Source organism: Chelonia mydas, chromosome 2 (assembly GCF_015237465.2).
Source record: "Chelonia mydas isolate rCheMyd1 chromosome 2, rCheMyd1.pri.v2, whole genome shotgun sequence".
NCBI lineage: Eukaryota > Metazoa > Chordata > Testudines > Cheloniidae > Chelonia > Chelonia mydas.
The window spans coordinates 176,066,792-176,090,815 of NC_057850.1; the positions used below are offsets into that span (position 1 = coordinate 176,066,792).

The 24,024-nt window shown below is 37.5% G+C and overlaps 1 protein-coding gene across 6 annotated transcripts in view; it reads left to right on the forward strand.

The window, feature by feature from the left end:
* NT5C3A (5'-nucleotidase, cytosolic IIIA) overlaps positions 1 to 24,024 on the forward strand; it is a 35,694-nt gene that overhangs the window by 4,306 nt on the left and 7,364 nt on the right. For 2 of the 6 annotated variants that reach the window (XM_043540622.1, XM_027826759.3), the window contains exons 2-3: positions 14,158 to 14,264; positions 23,664 to 23,762. In XM_043540622.1, the coding sequence (XP_043396557.1) occupies positions 14,158 to 14,264; positions 23,664 to 23,762 (206 nt within the window). Of the gene's footprint in view, positions 1 to 13,467; positions 13,749 to 14,157; positions 14,265 to 19,678; positions 19,744 to 20,810; positions 20,830 to 23,663; positions 23,763 to 24,024 lie in introns of those variants that run through there. The other 4 variants (XM_037890080.2, XM_007064351.3, XM_043540623.1 and 1 more) reach the window with 4 other exon arrangements.

The window sequence follows — 24,024 nt, forward strand, 5'->3', positions numbered from 1 at the left end:
TAAATAAGTAATTTTCTTTTCATGAAAATAAACATTATTTCTTGAATAAGCTTTAGGCAAAAAACTGCTGTGGCGAAACAAAGTCATTCTCTACAGTAGGCTTCTCCCCACCCCCCTTTTGATTTTTACCACTAGTTGTAACAATGAGAGTGCTAGCGTAGACCAGCTGCCAGTGTTTAAATCAGTATGTCACCTAACTTTAAGCAGGTTCAGATCACGGTAGTTCGTCTGTACTAGAGCTACTGTCAGTGGAAGTGAACTGGTGATTGTAGGTGACATTGCTGTGGGGGAAAGTCTACTCCTTGCGGATTAAACAGTCAGTGGCTTTAAATGCACATGCAGTGTTTAAGGTACTTTAAAGCATCTGCTAGACTTTTAGTCTGAGAAGATCACTATTTCTAGAAATTGAGGTGCCAGCCTGTTGACATTTATAACTTTTATTCATTGCATGAGGAAGAATACATCAGCTTCCTCCCTGCATTGATTTGGTGCCTATGCTACTTGACTTGACCAGCATTTCAGATGCTTCAGATAGGAGTAGTATGTCTTTCAGATGTCTGACTCTTTACTGCTTCCTGTCCTGATACTCCACTCTAAGAAAAATAACTAGGCAGTTTTGGAGAAATCTCAGCTAAGCTGAAATGACGGGGAAGAGCATATTATCAGTTCTTTACTGGATTCTGTGGTTTTTAATCAATCAGAGGAAGATATTAATTTTTTAAAATATAGGGTTTTCCTTTCACTAGCTGGCTTAGGTGCAGTGCACACAATAAAACAGCAGATGGTACCAACTTGAATTTTAAAACCTTATGATACACTGTATTAATCTAATATGACCACTTTCACCATATATATTTTATGGAGGTGTACAACTTCTAAACCAAAAAAAATAAAACTTGTCATTAAAGAAATGTACGTTCCTTCCCCACGTCTCTGCCAACTATGCAAAAGATATTTTTATATATTTGATGGCATACATCCTTGAGTAGAGGTTTTTAGATGCAAACTAAGTCCTAAAACATAGAATTTGAAATGTTAAATTTTGTTTTTTATAAACTGTAGGTTTTCCATGATGATTTGTCAGTTAACACTCACAGATGCATAAGGTTTGCAAATACATAGGGAAAAAAAGAATTTTATTCTGTTTTATCAAGAATCAATAAAATTGAATCATTCTATTGTATTAAGTTATATAATTTCACTGGATAGAATTAAGCTGCAGAGAATTCATTCACTGATTGATTTTAAAGATGAAAGGGACTATTATAAACTAATCTGATCTCCTATATAACACAGGCTAGAGAACCTCACCAAGTAAGTGTTGCATCAATCTCATAACTTCTGTTGGAGCTATAACACATCTTTTAAAGAGATATACGTAGTCTGGATTTAAAGACTTTCAGTGATAGAAAACCACCACACCTCTAAGTAAATTGTTTGTTTGTGTTTAATTACCATCACTTAAAAACTTGAACCTATTCTATTGAATTTTCATCCTGATCTCTTATCTCTCTCTTTCCATTTCACTAAGACCTTTTTGCCTGGGTTTTTCCACCTTCTTTAACAAGATAACATTAAAACTTGAAATACTTAGTTTTGAGGTGTTCAGGTAGATAAGCCAAACTTACAGCAGTAATTCTTGCTTTAATGTATTCACTTTAGTTCCTATTGAAGGTGATGGGTGGAGCTGTTATTTTTATGTTGGAAAGAGAGAGTATTATTCAGTTTTCAAAGACAAATACGGATTTTGTAAAGGATGGACTGTACTCTGGAAATGTGGTGAATCAGGGTTATATAGTGAAGGAACCTGTTTTCTGTAGGATCCCTACCTTGCTTATTGCAGAAGCTGGAAGGTATGTGGTGAATGAACCCAGAGACTGCAGGAAGAGGAAAAAATGGTCTCATGCTTTTTAAAAAATTTTTTATTTTATTTTATGGAGTTACTTTCTTAGATAGTTGGAAATGTCACGTGAATTGGATATCAAGTGGCAAAAAAAAGCCACTGACAAAGATGATATTACAAAAGAATCTAGAATGATGACTATTTACAATTATATTTCCAGCAATGTAAATTACAGCTAATCAGAGTGGAATAATGTGGTAAGAGTTCGGGTTTCCTCTGGTTTCTGTGAAGATCCTGTTCATTTTTGGCACCAAGAGACACAGAGCTTCTGAGACTACATAGTAATAATAATGCACTTGGTTGTCCATGACCTACATCTTGTCAGTTATGCTTAAACAGTGTAATACTTGGTAAGATCTGTTGAGCTTCACAAATACTGTTACTATGTGAACTTTGAAATGGTTCTTTGTAGAGCCTTTCCATGGTTTGGTGTAAGACTTCTTTGATAGTTCTAGTGCTTGTCAGCGTAACATATGTTTGAGTCTTGAACAAGGCCTGTTTTTCATCCCCCTTGTCTCTCTCCTTTCCTTCTTTGAATAGTGACTTTTTGATCATTCACATACAGCTTATCCCTGGAAAAGGGACTATATTAAATTGCAATTATTTGATATGATGTTGTTGTATAATGGAATGGGTTGAGAACCAAAAAGAATTTATGCTACAGGGCTAATAGAGGCTTGGACTGCTGGATGGACACTGCACCCAGGCTGCCCGTTTGGAACTTTGGGGGGTTTGAATTTGTAGGATCGCTGGCTGGCTCCTGGAGACAGGGAGCAGGTCAGCGAGCTAGACTGACCATGAAGGGAAGCACTGTGGGGCTCCGATAAGACTAGGCTTTCCCTCCCAGTCCCTGAGTAAGAAGTAGAAGGGTTACTGAAAGCTGTTGTTATGGTGAAATTATGTTTAATCTGGTTAAATAAAAGTTGAATGGTTTTTCCAACCCAGAAGTCGGTGGTATAGTCAAATCAGTGGGTTTTGAAGAGATCTGCAGGGCCCTTGAAATAGGGTTAAGAGAAGCAGTCGGGATTGCCCAATATTTACAGGTGAGTGTTCTGAGGGGTAGAAATGCTGTTTTAGCAACCCGGAGACACTTGTGTTGAACAAGGTGTGTGCCTGGGAAGGACCAGTCATGTGACACCTGTTAAATTGTACCTCATCAAGAGTGCAATGGCTTTTCTTGATTTTGTTTAGTTCTGTACTGGTAACAGAATATTTTCTTTGCTATTTTCTCAAATGTTGGAAGCAGATCAGACTGAATTCCAATTCCCAGTCAAGCTCTAACTTATCGTTAAGGCTCTAGAGTGCAGTTCAAAGCAAGACATATCTTTACGCTTGCTTAAAAATACTAAAAATTAAGAGTATGCTCATAGTAAGCTACAGTTCTGACACTATCCTTAACACCTAATGATTATGCATACAAGTAGACAATTCTTGCTGACCCGCACCCAGACAACCTTAAATAGTGATATCTGTGTTGTAGTCTTCTTTGGATATCATGGTTTTAAGCAGGAAAGGTGACAGAAAGAAATATGTGTCTTCTGCTTCTATGTATTCCTAGATAAAAAACAGTTGGATAGTTAAAACTGTAAATATTCTATTAGTTTACAACATTTATTTCTTAAAAGCAAAAAATCCCTGTAGCACTTAATTATTTCTAGACTTTCTGGCATTTAAGATAGCTGAAGTAGCCGAGATATTCATATACAGTGAATACCATAAAAATGTCTCTGTCCTTAACCCTGCTTCTTTTAATATTCTCCCTTCCTGTTACAAACATATTAGTTACCATTTAGCAACCTAAATATTAATTATTGTAATAATGAACTGCATTACTATGGTCAACTGTTTTGATATTTTCTGCACCCGTAATACCATTTTAAATGCAGATATAGGATAATCTCAGGCCTTTTGTTCAAATGGACTGGGGTCTTTCTGTTGAAGTTGAGCATGGAAAAATTGTCATGAAACTGGAGAGGAAGAAGGAGACCAGGCAGAATAGCAATTCAAGAGGCCCCTGTGCACTCCCTGCGTGATACAAAGGCAAGCTCTATTTCAGTTCTGAATAGCTGGTTGCAGAGGGAGTGTTCAGAGGCAGAACAGAGTGATTGGAGCAGGGGGACTTGACTCAGCATTTCCTGCTCCCCAGGTGGGTGCCCTATTGTACTACAGAGTCATTCACACTTTCATGGATCAAGTAACCAGGGATACCTATGAAGCGGTGGAGGGGATACATTTCATCACCATCCTAACCACACAGAGCCTGGTTCCTTGGAGTCGGCATGGGAAGTGTTTCAGAGTAGCAGCCGTGTTAGTCTGTATTCGCAAAAAGAGTAGCTCACAAAAGCTTATGCTCAAACAAATTTGTTAGTCTCTAAGGTGCCACAAGTACTCCTTTTGTTCATGGGAAGTGTGAAATTCACCCTTAGTGTTACTGGATTATCTGAAGGAACTTTTTAAGGAGACATACTATAAGGGATCCTAAAAGATAAGAAAGGAACTAATTTGATAGCCTTAGTAGGTAACTTTATCTGTAATATGTTAGCACCATTACATTCCTACACAAGTATTTAGCATGAAGCTTGATGTCTAGGACTGCATTGTGGATTAAACTTTGGACTGGGGATTTTAGTTCCAAATTGAGTCTCGCAGCTCTACTTTTCAAGGGTCAGAGTTTATTTGATCTAGATACAGCATTCTTAGACTCAGTGATTTTAAGCAGATTTTTTTTCTACTGGTAGATAAGAGAAAAAGAGAATCAGCAACAACCATTTCTGTGCAGACCTTAGGTAATCTAAATTTCACTCTAGATAAAGTCTTGTGTTGGAGGTGTGTTTTCTAGGTAAAATGCATTTACAAACTCTTTCAACATACAAACAAATAGATGTTTAATTTGGTCTGTGACAAGTACCATATGTAATTAGCAATCTATGTGCTGAAAACGATCATAAGCCGCGGTGTGGGTCAGAATTACATTTTTCTAGTGTGCAAGATGAATTTTCACATTTCTTAGTAATTAAATATATGACTTATAAGGGCAGTAGAATATTTACATAACTTATTACCTTTTCCAATTGTAACTTCCATGCTTAGGTTTTTAATATTATAATATTGTATGTAAGCATTTATTCACAGTAGCAACCTTAAATGTAAATTTACCTCCAGTACAGGGTTTTTTTGTGTTTGCATGTTTTTGGTTGGGGGATGGAGGAAGTTCTTTGGCTGTAAAATTCCCTCTCTCCTTGAAAGACCTGGTGTTCTCTAACTAAAGGTCAGAACTGATCAGGTCTCTCTAACACTGCTGCTCCATTACCATAGCAGCGTTAAAGGGAGCTGCTCAGTATTGATCAGGCAAGGATGGAAATGCAGAGAACTTGAATGTTAGGGAGTAATCTGTTAGAAGAAAGACTGGAAGAGGCAAGAAAGAGGGAACAAACCTAGAGGGAATAATTAAAAAGTGAAGCCATGCCCAGAAAAATCATAGCATTCCTGTCTCCATACAGGAGGAAGGAGAGTTGCGTCACCTTCCAAAATATAAATATTAAAGCCCAGCAGAAGTTTCTTCTTTGAATTTCACAGTTGGGGGTGGGGGAAAGAGAGAAATGGAGTAGAAAGTCTCTGCATAAAAGCAGGTTCTTCATTTATGGTTGTCTCTAAAGGGAAAGTTAAACCACCTACTTTTTGTATATATTCATACTCTTGGGGCTTGTGCCTTTGGTGCTGCACAGGAACCTACTTTGATAGCACTATATACATGAAGCCTAAGGTTGAGACCCAAGGGCCAAAAGTATGGCTCATTTTCTTCTTGCCTCAGTTGGGTGAAGGTCAGAACCTTGATGTCATACCCTTCAGCCCTTGGTCTCGGTAGTTAACTCTAGCTCTGTTCCATTTGGAGTTTCTTCCTGGCCACGGTTCTCTGCTTTTGCTCAGTTATTTTTGTTGCCATCCAGTAATTTTTTTTCCTAAACATCAAGCGATACACATTGTGGCTTGGTAAAATGTCACTTATTGACCAATATTCCCAATACTTACAGTTCCTGAGTAAAGGTCACTCCCAGATGTCTACTGATCACTAAGGGTACATACTGGTTTTCATTAGTAGATCTCAAAATATAATCATCCCCATGTTTCAGATGAGAGGGAAAGTGAGGTACAGAGTGACATGAAGTGACATGCCAGGGTCACCTAGTCAGACCTGAGAATAGAACCAGATATTCAAACTTTCAGTCTTGTGCCATATCCACACTGCTTTCACCCTTAGTCTTCTTGAGCCTTACCCATGGAACTCTCACAGCCAGTGAGATTCCAAACTCCATCTCTTGAAGAAATCAGTGAGGCCTTGTTCAGGGGCTCACCCATCTGGAGCTCATTAGAGGGTTAGAGCCTTAGTTATTACTTGCTCAGGGAGAGCAGTAGAGGATTAAAATTTTGCATACAAACTTACCTGAAGCTCAGTTCAAACAGTGTGTTGTTCTTTTGACTTGGTAATTAAGTGTAATACCCAGTTCAGAAGAGAAATCCTGCAGTTAAACTAGTTCTCATCCTTATTTCCTTTGGTGGCTACTGCTAATAAGTCTACCAAGAATGGGGCTCTATACTGTCAATACCCAAAGGAGAACGAAAGGTCACTCTTCCCAGAAACTGTAGTTCTTCAAGTTGATTGTCAGTATAGCTCCATCCTTGCTTTTACAGAGATTCTATTACAAGCTCTAGGTAAGTGGAAGGAAATGAGGGACATTAATGCTGTGGTCCTTTTTTATGCCTTCAAATGATAACATGAGCTCTGTATGGAATCACAACACTTGTTGCTTTCTAGAAGGTTTTGAACGGACAATTGGGCCACATCTATTTTAACTACAGTCACTGATTAATAACTTTTTTTGTTTTGGTCTCAGTGTAGGGTTGTTGGTTTTTGGGGGGTTTTGTTTTGCCAAACCAAGAACTATCTTCAGTCATCCTTCAAGCACAGAGTAACTCCTGTCACCACTGTGACCTTAATTGAGGTTCCTTATAGCCTCAATTTAGCAAGGTACTTCAAGCACATGTTTAGGCTGATTGAAATCAGTGGCCTACTTACCTTCTGAAAGTATGCACATGCGTCATTACCTTGCTGAACCAGGGCCCATATCCATGTGTAACCTAGGGTGACGGACCAATTTTTATAGAGGGGTGTTGCTAATGGAAACCATGGTTTGTTATTACTGCTTCAAGCCAGGGGGTATGGTAACACCCCTAGTTCCAGCACCATTGTGCGTAACATCACTTTATAACTTTAAGTAATTTATTAAGAAACTGTTTTCCACGGAGCAGCAATTAACTAGAAAACTCGTTATTTGTTTGTTACATTTCCCACAGTCATTTAAGAATTTTTTTTAAACTATTCACTGTATATTGGAGAGTCTGTTTTGATTTGGAGCCACACAATTAGTCACAGCAGTTAAGCGGCTCCCACTGTGTACCCCTGGAAAAATCATGGAGCAGGTCCTCAAGGAATCAATTCTGAAGCACTTACAGGAGCGGAAAGTGGTCAGGAAGAGTCAGCATGGATTCACCAAGGGCAAGTCATGCCTGACTAATCTAATTGCCTTCTGTGACGAGATAACTGGCTCTGTGGATGAGGGGAAAGCAGTGGACATGTTATTCCTTGACTTTAGCAAAGCTTTTGATACGGTCTCCCACAGTATTCTTGCCAGCAAGTTAAAGAAGTATGGGCTGGATGAATGGACTTAAAGGTGGATAGAAAGCTGGCTAAATCATTGGGCTCAGTGGTAGTGATCAATGGCTCCAGTCTAGTTGGCAGTCAGTATCAAGCGGAGTGCCCCAAGGGTCAGTCCTGGGGCCGGTTTTGTTCAATATCTTCATAAATGATCTGGAGGATGGCGTGGACTGCACCCTCATCAAGTTTGCAGATGACACTAAACTGGGAGGAGTGGTTAATACGCTGGAGGGTAGGGCTAGGATACAGAGGGACCTAGACAAATTAGAGGATTGGGCCAAAAGAAATCTGATGAGGTTCAACAAGGACAAGTGCAGAGTCCTGCACTTAGGACAGAAGAATCCCATGCAAGGCTACAGACTCGGGACTGACTGGCTAGGCAGCAGTTCTGTAGAAGAGGACCTAGGGGTTACAGTGGACAAGAAGCTGGATATGAGTCAACAGTGTGCCCTTGTTGCCAAGAAGGCTAACAGCATTTTGGGCTGTATAAGTAGGGGCATTGCCAGCAGATCGAGGGATGTGATCGTTCCCCTCTATTCGACATTGGTTAGACCTCATCTGGAGTACTGTCCAGTTTTGGGCCCACACTACAAGAAGTATGTGGAAAAATTGGAAAGCGTCCAGCAGAGAGCAACAAAAATGATTAGGGGACTGGAACACATGACTTATGAGGAGAGGTTGAGGGAACTGGGATTGTTTAGTCTGCAGAAGAGAAGAATGAGGGGGGATTTGATAGCTGCTTTCAACTACCTGAAAGGGGGTTCCAAAGAGGATAAATCTAGACTGTTCTCAGTGGTAGCAGATGACAGAACGAGGAATAATGGTCTCAAGTTGCAGTGGGAGAGGTTTAGGTTGGATATTAGGAAAAACTTTTTCACTAGGAGGGTGGTGAAGCACTGGGATGGGTTACCTAGGGAGGTGGTGGAATCTCCTTCCTTTGAGGTTTTTAAGGTCAGGCTTGACAAAGCCCTGGCTGGGATGACTTAGTTGCGGATTGGTCCTGCTTTGAGCAGGGGGTTGGACTAGATGACCTCCTGAGGTCCCTTCCAACCCTGATATTCTATGATTCTATGCATAACTGACTCTTCTCTTCTTTAGTACAGATAATGTAAAAGGCATTCAAATGACATAATAATTCATCTTGAATATTTATATGTAACTTTTGACCAACTGTAAGATTACACAACTGCTTTCATCAGCTGTTTTACAGTGGTGCTTTGACTTATAGTTCTGGAAATTCCAAATGATTCAAAATTTGTGTTGGGAAAATGGCATATTATATACAACATACTGAGCCAAAATTTTAATGTCTAAAATCAGCCATAATGGGAATAGCTTTTATGGTTATGTCTTCTCTAATTCATTTATGATCATACAGTCATTTAAGTTGGAAAGGACGACTAATGGGTCACCTGATTATTTTCCTGCATCATATGTGGAGATGGAATTTTATTATCCCTGATAAAATGATATTGCATATAATTTTTAATACCTCATGTGAAGGAGATTCCTCACCTCCCCTGGTAGCTTGTTTTACTTTCTTGAATGGTTTAGTGGCATATAAACATCTTCTGAGTATGTAACCTAAAATTTTGTTGCTGCACCTTTTAATCCGTTCATCATACTTTGATTTTACTGATTAATGAAAATACCTCTCTCTTCTGTATACATCCTTTCTTATTTTTGGACTGTTCTATCCAGACTTTCCCAGTTTAATGTGCCTAGTTTGCTTCACGTTTTAGGTTTTATTTTTTGAGATCTTATTATTGGTGTTTATTTCTTTTGAAATCTGCCTCTCTCATTTGTCTGTTCTTTTGGAGCCACTCACTGAATCCTTTACTCTAAATGAGGCATACAATGTGTTGAGTAGAGCAGAATTATCTTGCTTGTTTAAGTTGTGAGGTCCTTCAACTTACGCAGTATCTTCCACCTGTATTTGAGTCTGGTTATTACTTTTGAGCCACTTCATATTTCTCTGAATTGTAACTTGTTGATTTCATCCTATTTCTCTAAAGGTTATGCTAAATTTTATCGTATCGTTAGTGTCTCCCAGCATCTAATCATCCACAAATGTGACTAGCGTAATCTCTGTTCCACACTTCAATTTTCTTGTAGAAAAAAGTAATGGTTTTGGATCCAGAACTCCTGCAGAACCCCGTTGGCAGCTCTATATTACCTCCAGTTACTTAACCTGCATCTCATTTCCCTAGGAGACTGTCAACTGAAACCATATCAAATATCCTGCTGGTATCAAGATACAAGTTTACTACTGCATATCCATTCCATCTGTTTTATCCATTAAGGTTGAAGGGAAGATACGGTTTTAGATTGGCTTCTTATAGACTTGTTTTATAATTCTTTCTCTTGCTTGAATTTGGTATTAGAATAGTAAGGCTGAGTTGGCACTCTTCTTTCTCTGGAAATGATAATTCAAGCAGTTTCTTAGCATCTGAAATTCATCCACTTGCTAATAGCTGTTTCTTATGAAGTTCTTGAAAACTATGTACACAAATCTTAGTCTGTGTTTACAGAAATATGTTTTCTGATCATAATCTAATTTCTTAATGTATTACAAAATTCTCTGCAACAGAAAGCAAGAAATGATATTGTCTTATTTAAGAAATGTGAAAATAGCTAATATATCTATATGGATATACTCAGTTGTCCAACTATAGTATATCCACCAGAAAAAATAGTAAAGCAATGTACAGCTACTGAGTGGAAATGGAGTATTAAAAACAAAATTCAGTAATCTCAAAATACCACATGAACTGAACATAAGGTAATAAGTTGATTCTAACCAAAAGAAAAGTAAATCTTACATAGAGCAGTGATTCTCAACCTTTTCAGGTTGATAATTCCTTATTCAGAGCCAAATATTCACAACTCACTTTAATTTACTATAAATGTAAAAATCAAAACAGCAAAAAATGATAAATTGATCCATCTACATAATTTGTGGGTATGTGTTTCAAGAGGTTGACAGAATAGCTGACCTTGAAGGGTAAAGAGATGTGGAAAATCAGATTATCTTTGCTTCAGACTGTTAATTTTTTTTTTTTTTTAATGCCTAGCAACCCCACAGTGCCATCATGATGCCAACTTTGCCCCAACCCCATCCCCTTTTTCCCCACTGGATCTTGACCTACCAGCTGAGAAACACTGACATAGAGCAACAGTGTAAAAATTCAAATTAAAACATATTCATAATTTTAAAATATTAATTGCAAAAACCAAACATTTCTGACTACTTATTTTTCTGTTAATTAATTTCCCAGAATATTTTGTAGTGAAAGTGTGTTTCCAGAAAAATCTGTACTACTACAGTACTCAGCCAGAAGGGTTCTATTTTAACCTCCTCTATCTGCTGAAATAATTATCCCTCCCTCTGTGCTACTTAAATTATTTTAAAATGACCTTCAGTACTGAGAGAGTAAAGATTGTACAGAGGTCATGCTGGGCTTTGTTCATATCTCGTTATAAACAGATAGTGATTTTAATTTTGTCTCTGTACAGAAGTTTGAAGGAAGTTTAGGCTAAATCCTGGTCCTCCTGAAGTCAGCGTGACCAGGATCTGGTCTGTAATAAATAACCGTGTTGCTCTACTGTTACCCTCTGCTGTGTGCGATGCTTTATTTCATTTACCCTGTGTCAAAGTAGCAGGTGTATCTGGCAACTATTTTTTTTAAACAAGGTCATTTTTAATTGTAGTGTAGGTCTTTCATTTCTAGCTATCCCACTTGCATAATGTGAAAACACAACTGAGTTATCCTTTCAAAAATTTAAGATTGGGTACTCTTACTAATTTGAAATGTGTTGCTAATATAACATGGTAGCTTTTTTATTTGAAATGTATCAAGATTATGCTGGTTTTATATTTTAGTATTACATTTTTTAGACAATGTACAAATTAAGAGCTAATTTTAACATTTCCCCTCAATCTTAATTCAGCCCGACTTTCAGCTCACTTATAAAGTACAGTAGTACTTTTTTAAGGGAGCAAGCTAGCGTTCTTTCCTCCTTAAATTCTTGGTATCATGAGGTTTATCTTTCCCCTCTAAACAATACCCAAGCAGCATTAGTGGTACTGATATCCCATCATTTTTTCCATTGTTTGCAATATCTGACTCCAGCACACTGATAATGACATCCTGTGAGACCTGTTTCAATCCATACCATTGAGCTTTAACATGCCTTCAAGGTGACACAGACTTAGTTAATCTTGATTCATTTCTGATGAACTAAAAGTATATAGAGTGAAGCCCTTACCTTAATACATATTCATATACTAGACAACTTTTCACAGTTTTCATAAGTATATTTAAAATATAAATCCTTGTCTCCATTATGGGCTGCAAAGTTGTCTGTCTTTATATTAAATAAATCAGACTTGGTCAAATTACTATGTATACCATGTTTCAGTTGAAACACATTCTTATAGACCATTTATAAACCAAAAGCATGTTAACACTCTCAAATCGATATTGGACCCTATAGAAGCTATAAATGTTTGTAAACATCAATGCAAATTAACTTTCTAAATCATAATGTGTAGCCTTTGGAAGGGATGCATTATATTTTGAATGTGGCCTGGAACAAATTTCCTGCTTGTGTAAGAGTGCACTAACCTATGAGAAATAAGTTTTGGTTTTATTCAGTTCCTAACGGATAGAATGACCACATAACCACTTAGGGACCTTGTTAGTAGTCTCAGAGGCAGGGCATGGTGGGCACAAAGAATGAACCATTGCCTATCCTGCAGGTAGTCCCTTTGGGTTAGTTAGAACAGTGGTTCTCAACCTGCGGCCCAATCAGCACACAACTGCAGCCCATGTAACATCCTCAGGGTAGTATTGGATGCGTCCCACAATGGTAAATAGGCTGACTAATGCGTGCATATAAACCTGAGATTGGAATGGTACCATACAACATACACTGATCCACTCTACTATTTGAAAAATGTGTATCGATATGTTTTAAAATGAAGAAAATAATGACTTACTCTAAATGAAACTTGGCATTAGATGAAACTCTAGAATTTTATTTTTGCAACCTGCCTGGCTGCTGCTGTTCTCTCTCCCGTTGTGACAGTTGCAGCACCTTCTAACATTGTGTTTGTAGAGCCTATGGCTGTACCATCAACTGCCCTGATGTCTACGGGACAAGTTCTGAGGGTGTGAAAGAGCCACCAAAAACCTAAGGATATGCAGATTTTGGTGGGGCAATAGAGAAGCTTGCACTTGTGCTGTCACATTGGAACCTTTCACGATCATAGAATTCACATGACAATTATTTTTCTAAAGAGTCTGGAAATGAGACCGGGGGGGAAAATATTTATCCTTTACAATAGTTGTTTTCCACCTGTGGTCCACATACTCTCTCTAAGATTTCCAAAGGGGTCCACAACTCCATTTGAAATTTTTTAGGGGTCTGCAAATGAAAAAAGGTTGAAAACCACTGCATTACAAGAAGAAAATAATTTCTTTTCAATCCCATTTCCCTCTCCAACCCCACCCAATTACTTTTTTCTTCATCCAGTTTGGCAATGCTCCTAATGACAAAATTGCTAAAGCATGTTAATAGAGGCTGTCCACTCCCAAATACTAACAAACAATCCTCCTGGATTTCCTGCTTCATTATTGCATAGATAAGTAATGGCTCTGTAAATACTTAATTTCCTGTAATTTGTTTCTTCTACTAAATAACTTGCATATACCTTTTATTAATGAGATGTAGGGAATTCATTGCTGTCCTAAGGCACTTTTAAAAGATTTGGTAGGAAAAGGTTGGAAATATACCAAAGAAATAGGCTTTTGCTTTGCAAAACAAGAAGTGCCTTACTCTGTTACAGAAATCCAAATTTGCCTGCTGCATCCATCAAAGCTGTTCATTCAGTGAAGGTCAAAGGTTCTGTTGTTGGTGCACCAGCTGATCGTCTGTAAGCTGTATCGCTGAGCATAACAAAGTGCTGTGCATTGCTGATGTGCGTCACAGGACCCTGGGTTTTTGCACAGGGATTAGTCAGGCTGTATTTGGAAACGCCCTCAACTGCACCTTGTGCTGCTATATTAGTGTTTCCCAAGCAAGAAGAATTTTCTTTCACTCCTTCAGCTGCTCCGGCAAACCCCTCCGGTAAGTGTGTGCAATTCATGTAAACAGAAATGGCACTGTCTTCTGTCTGCATTTTATAAGCCAGTATTATCAGTTGTGTGTTACTTATGCTTGCTTATTCTGACAGCTTAATACATTTTCTAAAAAATCAATGTCTGATAATGTAGACTTCAAAACAGCATTAAGGGAATAAAAAATGGTTGATCTAGTTATTTAATAGATTAATTTCTTATATGAAGAGGAATATTTAAAATGTGCATTGGTATCGTTTAAAATATGGGTAATTTCAAATTGGTCTAAATATACACTGTGAGTGTCCATGTCTTTAGGTATATACAGCAAAAAATCATTTTTTATTTTTATTTTTTCAAAAAATCAGATAATGTAGCAGACCATTTCTTTAAGAGGTTTACTTGGTTTTTGTTGGCAGCCTGTATGCAAGCCCTGCATCTCTGGACGCTGCTTACCACCTATGCTGTTGCAGTAGGACAAAATCAAGGACAGAAGAAGCAAGAGTGCCCTAAGCTCAACGCACAGGTACTCTTTTTAAATGCATGAGAAAAAGTGCTGTCAGTCAATTGTCCAAGAATAACCTCTTAAATCATGCACTTCTTCCAAAAATGTCCAAGTCAGAGTCCAGTGCTGCAGTAAGCACAGAAATTTGTAATCAATCTTATAAACAAAATTCTGAAATGGGGGAAAACGCTTTTGACTAATTTCCTGAACATTCAAATTTGTTTTCTTTTATTTCTTCTATTTTTTATTAAAATACTTATTCCGATATTTAGTATGCTTGGGTCTTAAATAAAAACTTCTCCCTGTCCCGTTATGCTACACTTTTTAGGATTCTAGTAATGTTGCAAAATATGCTACAAATTAGCATAATCAGCGCTTTGATATCTGAGTGTCATAATTGCAAAGATCGGGGTTTTTTCCCTCTTTGATCAGCAGTCTAAGACTATGACTTAGTAAAGCTTACTAGGTCACCAAAGCATTTCTTGCCATAGTATTTGAGGTATCTTACTTCAAAATCGTATTTTTTTTTTTTTACTGCACTCTTGTTTTTACTACACACACTTAAATTCCAATTTGGCTTTTTACAGCTACTAACTTTCAAACTTTAGAAGTTAGAAACTGAGGCTTTATGCCTTCTGAAAGCTGCAGTCTAAGTTTACAGATACAGCACTGGTTTATAGCTTTAGCATATTTCAAAATAATGTCCCTGCAATCATATCAAATGTGAAAAGGGATTAGGAGAAACTAAATGAAAGTAATCAAAGTGATGTGGGGTTTTTACGTCAGATTTCATGAAACAATTACTGTAGGTCATCAGGAAAATGAGATTTCCAACTTTTAGGTGGCATTAACCATGGTTTCCAAAATATCAGATTTTGAAACTGTCACTGGTATCTTGCGCTATCATTTTGGTACTGGTACATAACTGAGTATACGATAGCAAGTGCCAAGCCTTGGACCAGGATATTTTTAATTCCCTCAATAAATCTAATCACATAGTAATTTTTAAAATACTAGTTTGCTTTTGCAAGTTGAGCTCTGTGAGAGCTCCTCTTGGCTTTTAAAATGTTACTGGATGTCACCACCACAGCATAAAAATAAAATTTGCAGTTAACTTTTAGTCCTCACAACTCTGTTGCAGCTTCCTTGTTCAGAAATGGCATAAAGAATCAAAGTAGATTTTCTTGTTTCCTCTGAATTAAAAGTTGTTGTTAATGGATTTAGAATCTGGAAGATTGTCTAGTTTTGTTGAGGCTTAAATTGTATCACACAATTCTGAAAACAAATGTAATAGCAGTTAAAATTCATGAGATTAGTAACATTCATACACATTAAAACACAACTAATTCTTACCTGATTTAATTCTTGTCCAAGATCTTAACATTTTTGGTGGCCATATGGTTGCCTTAGTTTTATTATAGGTTTACAAAGCGAATGCATACCAGCTTGCATCTCTCAACAAATTTAGTAAGAAAACAGCTAATTTCTAAGACTCTTGACAAAGAGTACTAACACACATGGAAATAGACCTTACTCCATAAAACAACCTGTGTACAATTCTCAGGTTGTCTTCTATTTTTATCATTATACCATCCAGGAGAGGAGGGAGGGTTCTAGCAGCTCTTCTTTTTGAGAAGCATGCATAACAATTAGTCTTGGCAAAACAAGCAAGAACTTTATATATACTAAGTAGTGTAGAGTTACGAGGCTATCAGTTTAAAAATACACTGCCCATTTTTCCATGACCTCGTTCAGGGTATCTCCAGAACAGTGGTGTTTATAATCGTAGACTAGTTGATAATGAAAATCTGAATTATGATTAATCTTATTCAGGATGTTCACCTAGATCTAATTGTGGAATTACTTCTATGTCTCCATACAATTAATACTGAAAATAATTTTCTGTTTCAAGTCAGATTTTGAGCTCCTATCACTTACAGGTAATAAAATTTTTAGAAAAACCTCCTTCAGCCTGAAATATCCCCTGATTAGTCAATGGCCAAATGGGATTTGTTTGGAAAGCCTGAAATAAATCTGAGAAGCTGTTTTTGAGTTGTAGGACTTAAAAGAAATTGAGGTTTTTCACATTCTCCACACTGTGTCCCCTACCCGAGATCTCTTAACACATAAAAAGTATGGTCTGTAAAGTTCAAATAGTTTGTTTAGCTAGGCCTCAATGAGAACATGTGCACAGAACCCCACATATATTAATAATGCTTTAATATAATTAATTATCCAAAGTGGAATTCCTTAATTTTGGGGACACTGAATTCCCCCCTGGGGATTATATATCTGTCATTAACATTGCAGTTGTTAAAAGATTCACTTTATCTAAATTTTTCATTTAGTTTTTTAAACAGCTGGGTGAAGCCTTCCTTGTGACAATAGCCTTCAAAATGTAAAGCGACCAGCAGTGTTCTCATTGAGTGACCTATCCAGTAACAAGAACCTCCCTCAAGATCTTGATCTATGCTCACCCCAAAACTCCAGCAAAAGGTAGAGGGAGACCTGCTGTGGAATTTTCACCTACTCTTCCCCCTTAAAATCAATATATTCCCCTCAGATACCTGCTCTTGGCTTCAGTGACTGTCAGTAGCCCTCCCCCAATATATTGACCAGTGCAGCAAACCCTACTCTTCTCCTTTCCCCAAAAAGATGTAGCTTCATTTAGAGGGAAGGGAAGGATAACTCTCCTGTGGGTACTCTCTGAACACTTGGGAGATTCTGAAAGACATGCCTAGAGTAGTGGGTTGGTGGGGAAGCAATTTCTCACCTTCTCTCCCCAGGCCACTCTCAGTGCTCTGGTTTCAAGCCATAGAGGTTCTGCATATTTGTCTCAAAAGTATGAATTGTAATTGCAAGTCTCATTTAAAATAGATGTTAAAATACTAGTCTCTGACCCAGATACATTATTCCCACAAGTTGTAAAGTCCATATCAACATTTACTGCCAGGAGAAATGTCTTGATTTTATACACCACTTCAGCAAAACCCAAATCGTTTTCATGATTCTCAGTGGATGCAGAAAAGGTCTTTGACCAAGTATAATATTTTAGTGTATTGTGTTTGAGGCCTTAACTAAATGTGGCCTAGAAGGATGATGTCAAAATCAGGAAATTGCACAGTCCCACAGATACTTGTTTGTTAGTGGAAAACTACTCCACTCTTTGTTCTCTCAGGACACAAAATATGGATGTGTCTGACTGTGTTGCTCAGATAAGTATAATAGAGCGTTGTATTATTAAAGCAGAAAAAGGAATTGGTGGAGGAAACTGACAGTCATGCCTGGAGGATGATTTATTGAGATATTTACTTATCCTGTGTATTCCATTCCCAAATTAGTACTGAAGGTTTGAATTTTGAATCAGTTTTGATAAAATTGGATCACTCCAGTTGCAAGCAAATCCTAAATAAGCCAGAGGTACTTGTGCAGAGGATTGTACACTAATGAATGTTTTTTCCCCTTTTATATAGGCCCAAACAAGATCAATATCTGGGAATATAAATTCCCAATAAATCAAAACTAGTCCATTTTAACATTCTCCCTACTATAACAGTCAAACAACCTAGATGGATGAACACATCACTAATATTGTCAGGCTGGCACTACTTAAAATGAATTTTATCACTCATCTCCTGGATCAGCTCTCTAGATTTCCCCCGTAGTTTTAAGAACTCTCTCTCTCTCTTTTCAATAAACAAAGTTTTGGGAGACCTAAATCTGCCACCAGTTTTTTAAGTAGATTTTGTAATGTAACAAAGCAACTGTCACTAGAAGTACTGTTTCTATTTGTTGCTTTTCAGGCAGATTGGATTCCTGTAAGCTCTTTTATTCTATTTTGAAGCTTACACTTGGTGTCATTGGCTTCAGTGGAACCAGGATTTTGCCCTTTAAATTTAGTATGAATTTTGTGATCAGATCTAATTTTAGTTTCTCTCTACCCCTCTCTACCATATTCTACCAGGGTAATGTAACTTATTTATATGCAATAGCAATGATGGAAAAAAACATGAATAATATATATAAATACCTTGGACACTATGTAAAAACAAACAAAAGAACAGGAGCATCATGCTCCATAAATTAAACACTAAATAAACTTAAAACTCTGTCTTTCTCATTAAGTAATTCTTCTCACTACATACCCATGTGTGAGATGCAGATCTAAAGTACAGAATGGTCCTGCAAGTTGTTACCCTTATTCTCAGAACTTGTCTCCATATCTTCTTTATACAAGTTGTCTTCTGCTATGGCTCTGTAAGACTGACAGTTTTCTGAATCTGTGCTGTCAATTAGAGCTCATTCATCAACATGTAGGCTCACACACAACCTACCTCAGCAATGTCAGAATTGCCTTTCAACACCATCACCTTCTTTTACACCCTCACCCAAAAGATAACTGTATCCTGATGGGCTACTCCAGTAACTTCTGCATATCCGCTATAGAATGTTCCAGGGCTGTGGATCTTCATTCACATCTTTATTATAAGTGTTAAATAGGAGAGCCTAACTGACTACTTCCATAAAACTTACCTTAACTTCTCATATATTTCTAATCCTTTTGAAGCCCCTGGTTTCTTATGATCTTCATTGTTTTCTAGGCTTTCTATTTAGACAAGGTGACAAAAACTGAACACAGGATTCAAGATGGTGATATACCATCAATTATACAATTGCTCATAAGTGTTCTCTGTTTCTTGGAACATCTTATTTTTTCAACCAACCAATACATCAGAACTTTTGATGCGCCTGTGTATATTGAGCTAACTCCTAGAGCTTTCCTGAGTGGTTACAGTTAATTCAGAATTTCTGTGTTCACATGACTTTTTTTATGGGCTTTACCTTGCATTCCTATGTTAGTTCATTTCTGTATGTCTTCTGAATTCCTCCCAACTTGGATCCTCTTATCTACTCCAGCTATGAAGAACGTGAACACAAATGCAGCAAAAAACAATAAGCTCCATAGTCGGGAGCATGGGGGGGAAGGTACTGAAGTATAAGTCCTACATACTTTTCTCTGTAGTACCCAATAGGAAGCTAGTGATCACTTATAAAAAGTAGTGCACTTAAAATGTACTAAAACTAAAGTAATTCCGTGGTCAACATATTTTAGTCAAAATGTAATAGCTTGTATTCTTATTTGTAATTAAATTATCACTTATAGTTTAAGTGATTAGTTCACTGCTTTTTCATAAGTAGAGACGTTGGTTTCAACTATTTAAAGATCTAACATAAGGCTGCCTGATAGAGACTTCCAGTCTATTGAAGGACACAGATTGTACCCATGATGCAGGCCTGCTTCTGCCTGTGAAAATATCTACATTACACAATTTGGATTTTATTAACTAATATGAGTTGTCCTCTCTTTGGAAGTGGCACTTTTGTTCTGAAATATTGAGTATTGAATCTGCCTTTCTTCCTTGATTCTCATGTAGAAGCTATATTGGAACTAAAGGAGAAGCACAAGTTCTCAGCATCAATTAGTACCAGTGAGAGTGAGGTAAGCCACTTTGCAACATAGATGAGGCATGATGCTTTCTTTATGTCCAGAAATGCTTGCTGAAAATGTCATGCACTGAAACAATCACATTTTCTTCTTTACGAACAGTCTTTTTTGGGCAGAAAAATAAACCTAGTATTTTAAAAGTATTTCAGAAACCTAAAAAGAAATTGGTTTAGTCCAAAGCAAAGCATTATCAGTGTCAAGATATTCGAACTATGCCCAGAGAAATCGCTGGGAATTAAAAAGAAATTTAAATGTACCTCTCTCCGATCTCTTTCCCTCTCTTCTTGGTAAGTAACCCAGCCTAATAATGTCTGAAATATTACTTGCATAGGACAATTATATCATTTTTGCATTCCCTCCCTTCTAAACATGCACATCCATTTTATATAATTGAAATGGAAGGATTCAGAGGTGAGTAATCTTTCAGATTCCTGGAGTGAAAGAACCACAGATCAAGACTGAGGAACTCTTTTCTTTCAAATACTGTAGGAATTCTCTTGCTCAGGCATAAAAATACCCATTTATTCCAGTTTGTCTATCAGCAATCCACAAACTGCAAAATGAATTTTAATATGTTCTGTAAAATGCCTCAGAAAAAGTTGAAAATTGCAATGTTTTGTTTCATACCATAAGACTCTAGTTCACCTGATGTACTGACAATAGTTCTTGTGAATACTTTTTTATAGCTGAATTACATATGCAACTCTGGTGTGACTCTCAAAGGACTCACAAGAGGATTCTTGATTAACCAACAGATTTGACAAGCATTTTTTATGAAGAGTTTACTGTGTCCTTGTCAGAACTTTAATGATTCCCCATTCTTTATTTTTTCCTAATTTAACTTTCAGATTATCTAACACTGAATATCCATCCATTTAAAAGGGACAAGAGAGGTCCAGATGCTGAGTTAGACTGCACCACTGTATAAAGAGTGGTTCTCTTCTGAAATGTGACTATATAAAAATGGCACCTTACTTACTACTCAACAGAACTTTGTGTTGTTGGTGATGGTACAAAACAAATGCATCCGGATTGCAGTCCAGTCCAGACAGTTTTCTTTTTTATGTAGTGCTCATGAAGGTAACAGCATATGACACTGAAACCACACAGAAAATAAATCTGAATTGAGAAGGGGGTGGGTGTGTATATGTGTGTGTTAACAGTGACGTTCCTCACCAAAACTAATTTCATGAGCCATAGTGATCACTTGTGAGCAAAACAAGACAGTTCTAACTTCCTACAAAAGAATCTGAGCGTTCTGTCTTGGCAGTGTTCCCACCCGGAACCAGCCTGTTGCATGAGCAACTGGAAATGGATTTTTGTCATCTGAGTAGCAGTGCAGAGTTCTACCAGTTCTCAACTGGTATTGAAATATTTTGCCTATAATGTGCTCTCAGTATAGAATCCTACACACATAGCGGAGAGCTGGTGTAACTGGCTTCAGTATGTATATGTAATAAATATTTGAAATTTTTATTAACTTCTGAGGAGCGCCTTCAACCACAGGAAAAAAAATTTGTAGTTTGCTTCGTAAATTGCTGTTAATCTCGGGCAACAATTGCCCTACTGTGATATTATTGCAAGTCTCAATTTTAGGTGTCCATTTTTTTCCCCAAAGTTTCTCCAAATCTTTTGATTACTGGTAGCATTGCTCTATTCAAAATGGCTGCCATTTCCTGTAACTTTTGATGGAACTGAAAGCAGACTCACCTCAGTTACGGTGAATACAACTTCCTTATAGTCTTTACAGGTGGTCTGCCTCTAGTAACAGTGATTACCATCTCTTCATTGTTTCCAGTGGAACTGAAACTAATCTGCCCTCTCAGCTATATGATTTGAAAACTGAGAGAGCCCAGGGAATGTGGGTACTGAAGGAAGATTGAGAGAGCAAGTGAAAGGAAAAGGAAGAAAAATATGGGTATGAGAGAATTGTGGGACATGAGGCAGAAGAATGAAAATAAATTACAAATGGAGATTGGGAGAGGGGCCCAAGAGAGGCAGAAAAATGATTGGAGAAGGAAAGAATGAGAGCTCTTCAATCCTAAAATAAGAAGTGTTACCCTCCTAACAGCTATCAAAACCCATTTGATTTAAAGTCTTCAGTCTAATCACAAAGCAAATTGGAAACAGTGCAGTTTGGGGGCAATATATGCCAGTGTCTTGTGATTTTTGAAGGTTGGCAGCAGAGGATAATGCTTTCACTCTGTCTAAATACAAATCTAAGAGTCATCTTAATTGTCAGTTACATTGTCAGCGTTTGCAAGATTTATTCCCCCCCTCCCGCCCCCGCCGAACAAAATAACTTTTCATCATGGTGAAAATGACAAAAGTTCTGTTAAGAAGGTTGGTTTTCTTAGTTTTATTTGGGTTTTATTTCTACAGCGACTTATATATTTAACACACTGTGAGGGCTCATTGATGAGGGTACAGTATGAGAGAAATTATTGTCAAGAACAGGAAAGAAGATCAGTGTTGCATGATTAGATTGATGCTCATCAGTCATCAAATAAGAATTTCTCTGGAAGCCCCATCAGTTACTTGAGAATCTAAGCTCTTTTTTAAAAAAATTTTATAGCTTTTATGTGGCAAAGATAATGAGCTAAGCATGAACTGATGCAGGCTGAGTTTGAACAGTGAATGAAAACATTAACTCATGGCCAGTTACATCCCTTAGTCCCCATGGTGGTTACAGAAAGCCTCAGATGCAGGTGATAGGTGGTGCAGGTGATATTGCTGTGCATGTGATAGGTGGTGCATAGGGACTTTGCAAGAAAAAGAGGATTTGGGCATGGTAGGAATGATGCTGGGCAGTGAACAGAGAATTCACAGGGTAAAAGCACCAGTGTAAGCAGTGCTTCAGCTTCTGCTACTAACTTTAGAGTCATAACAACACATATATGGAGCACTTCTGCTCACCAGGTTGGAATGACCACCACACCTTGATCGGTACTTTTGCCGCTAACGTAAATTATCACTGGCAGTGGAGACAACCTGCAAATATGCTCAAGGGGTTATCAGTTGAAACTAGATTTGGATTTGAATATAAATGTTCCCCAATAGTGCGTGCAACCCATGCAGTTGGAACACTGTACTAACTCATGAAAACTTGTAAATGAACTAACTTTTACTGTACTTTACCTCTCCCCAAAGTCAAGTTCTTTTGAGCTGTCTCTTCCTCTCCCCCAAAACTGAATAAGTTGAAAACTCTGCCAGTAAGACTGCTCAGTCCTTCCAATTTTTCAAAAGTTAATGTGCAAAACTTCTGTGCCATCTCCTAACAGTACCATCTTAAGTTTTGTTTCCTTGAATTTACATTCATTCCAGCAGTACTGAAATGTGACCTGTTGTATCATAGAATGCCCTGTATGGGTTACTGTAAGCACACCTTTGGAGAACAAGTAATGTTTTGTACACAGTCCTCACAATTATGAGGTGGATTCTGAGGTCAGTCTTTATAAGTGAACTGAACATCTTAGGAACAACTAAAAGCCATGATAAAACCATCAGTCTTAAGGGCATACAACAGCACATGACACACTCTTAAACCCAGCTCTTTCTATTTCTTGGTGCCTTACTGCAGCCACTAGGTGGTGCTGCAGTAGCATATCTTGTTTCTCTTCTTCCTTAGAAACCCTTACTTTTCAGTTGATACATGGGGGATCATGGAAAGGGAGGAGTGGCTAATTGAGGACAAATCATTTGGGAAGCAGCATTGACAAGGATGAACAGAGATTGTATGCACTTTGGGGACCACTAGCAGTCCTAGGGCTTTTTTTTTTTTTTTTACTTCTCCATTATCCTACTCAACGTTACACAGAACTCTCTATATGCAGTACCTGCCCTTTAATGTTTAACAATTAAACATCTGTATTTTAGTTTATAATTTATTTCCTTCTCTGTTCTATTTCTTATAGATGCCAGAATTTCAGAAGAAGACTGTCCATATCAAGGACCCAGGAAGAGTAGAAGAAATTATCTGTGGACTCATCAAAGGTGGAGCTGCCAAACTTCAGGTGAAAAATGGGATAAAGATGTGTGCAAGATATGAACAAACAATCATGCTGTTTGTTCTAGGCCAGAAAGTGAAATGTGTGTATGACAGGAGCCAAGTTTCAATAAGTCTTCAAAGTTGGGAGATCTGTTGAACTATCTCAGAACACCTCCTAAATTCAAGTGTATAACTTAACCATTTTCCATTAATGTCATTAAATAGTGAGTGACATAAGGTAGCCAAGTCAGGAGATGTCCAAACTGTGGATAGTAAAAGGATAGCTT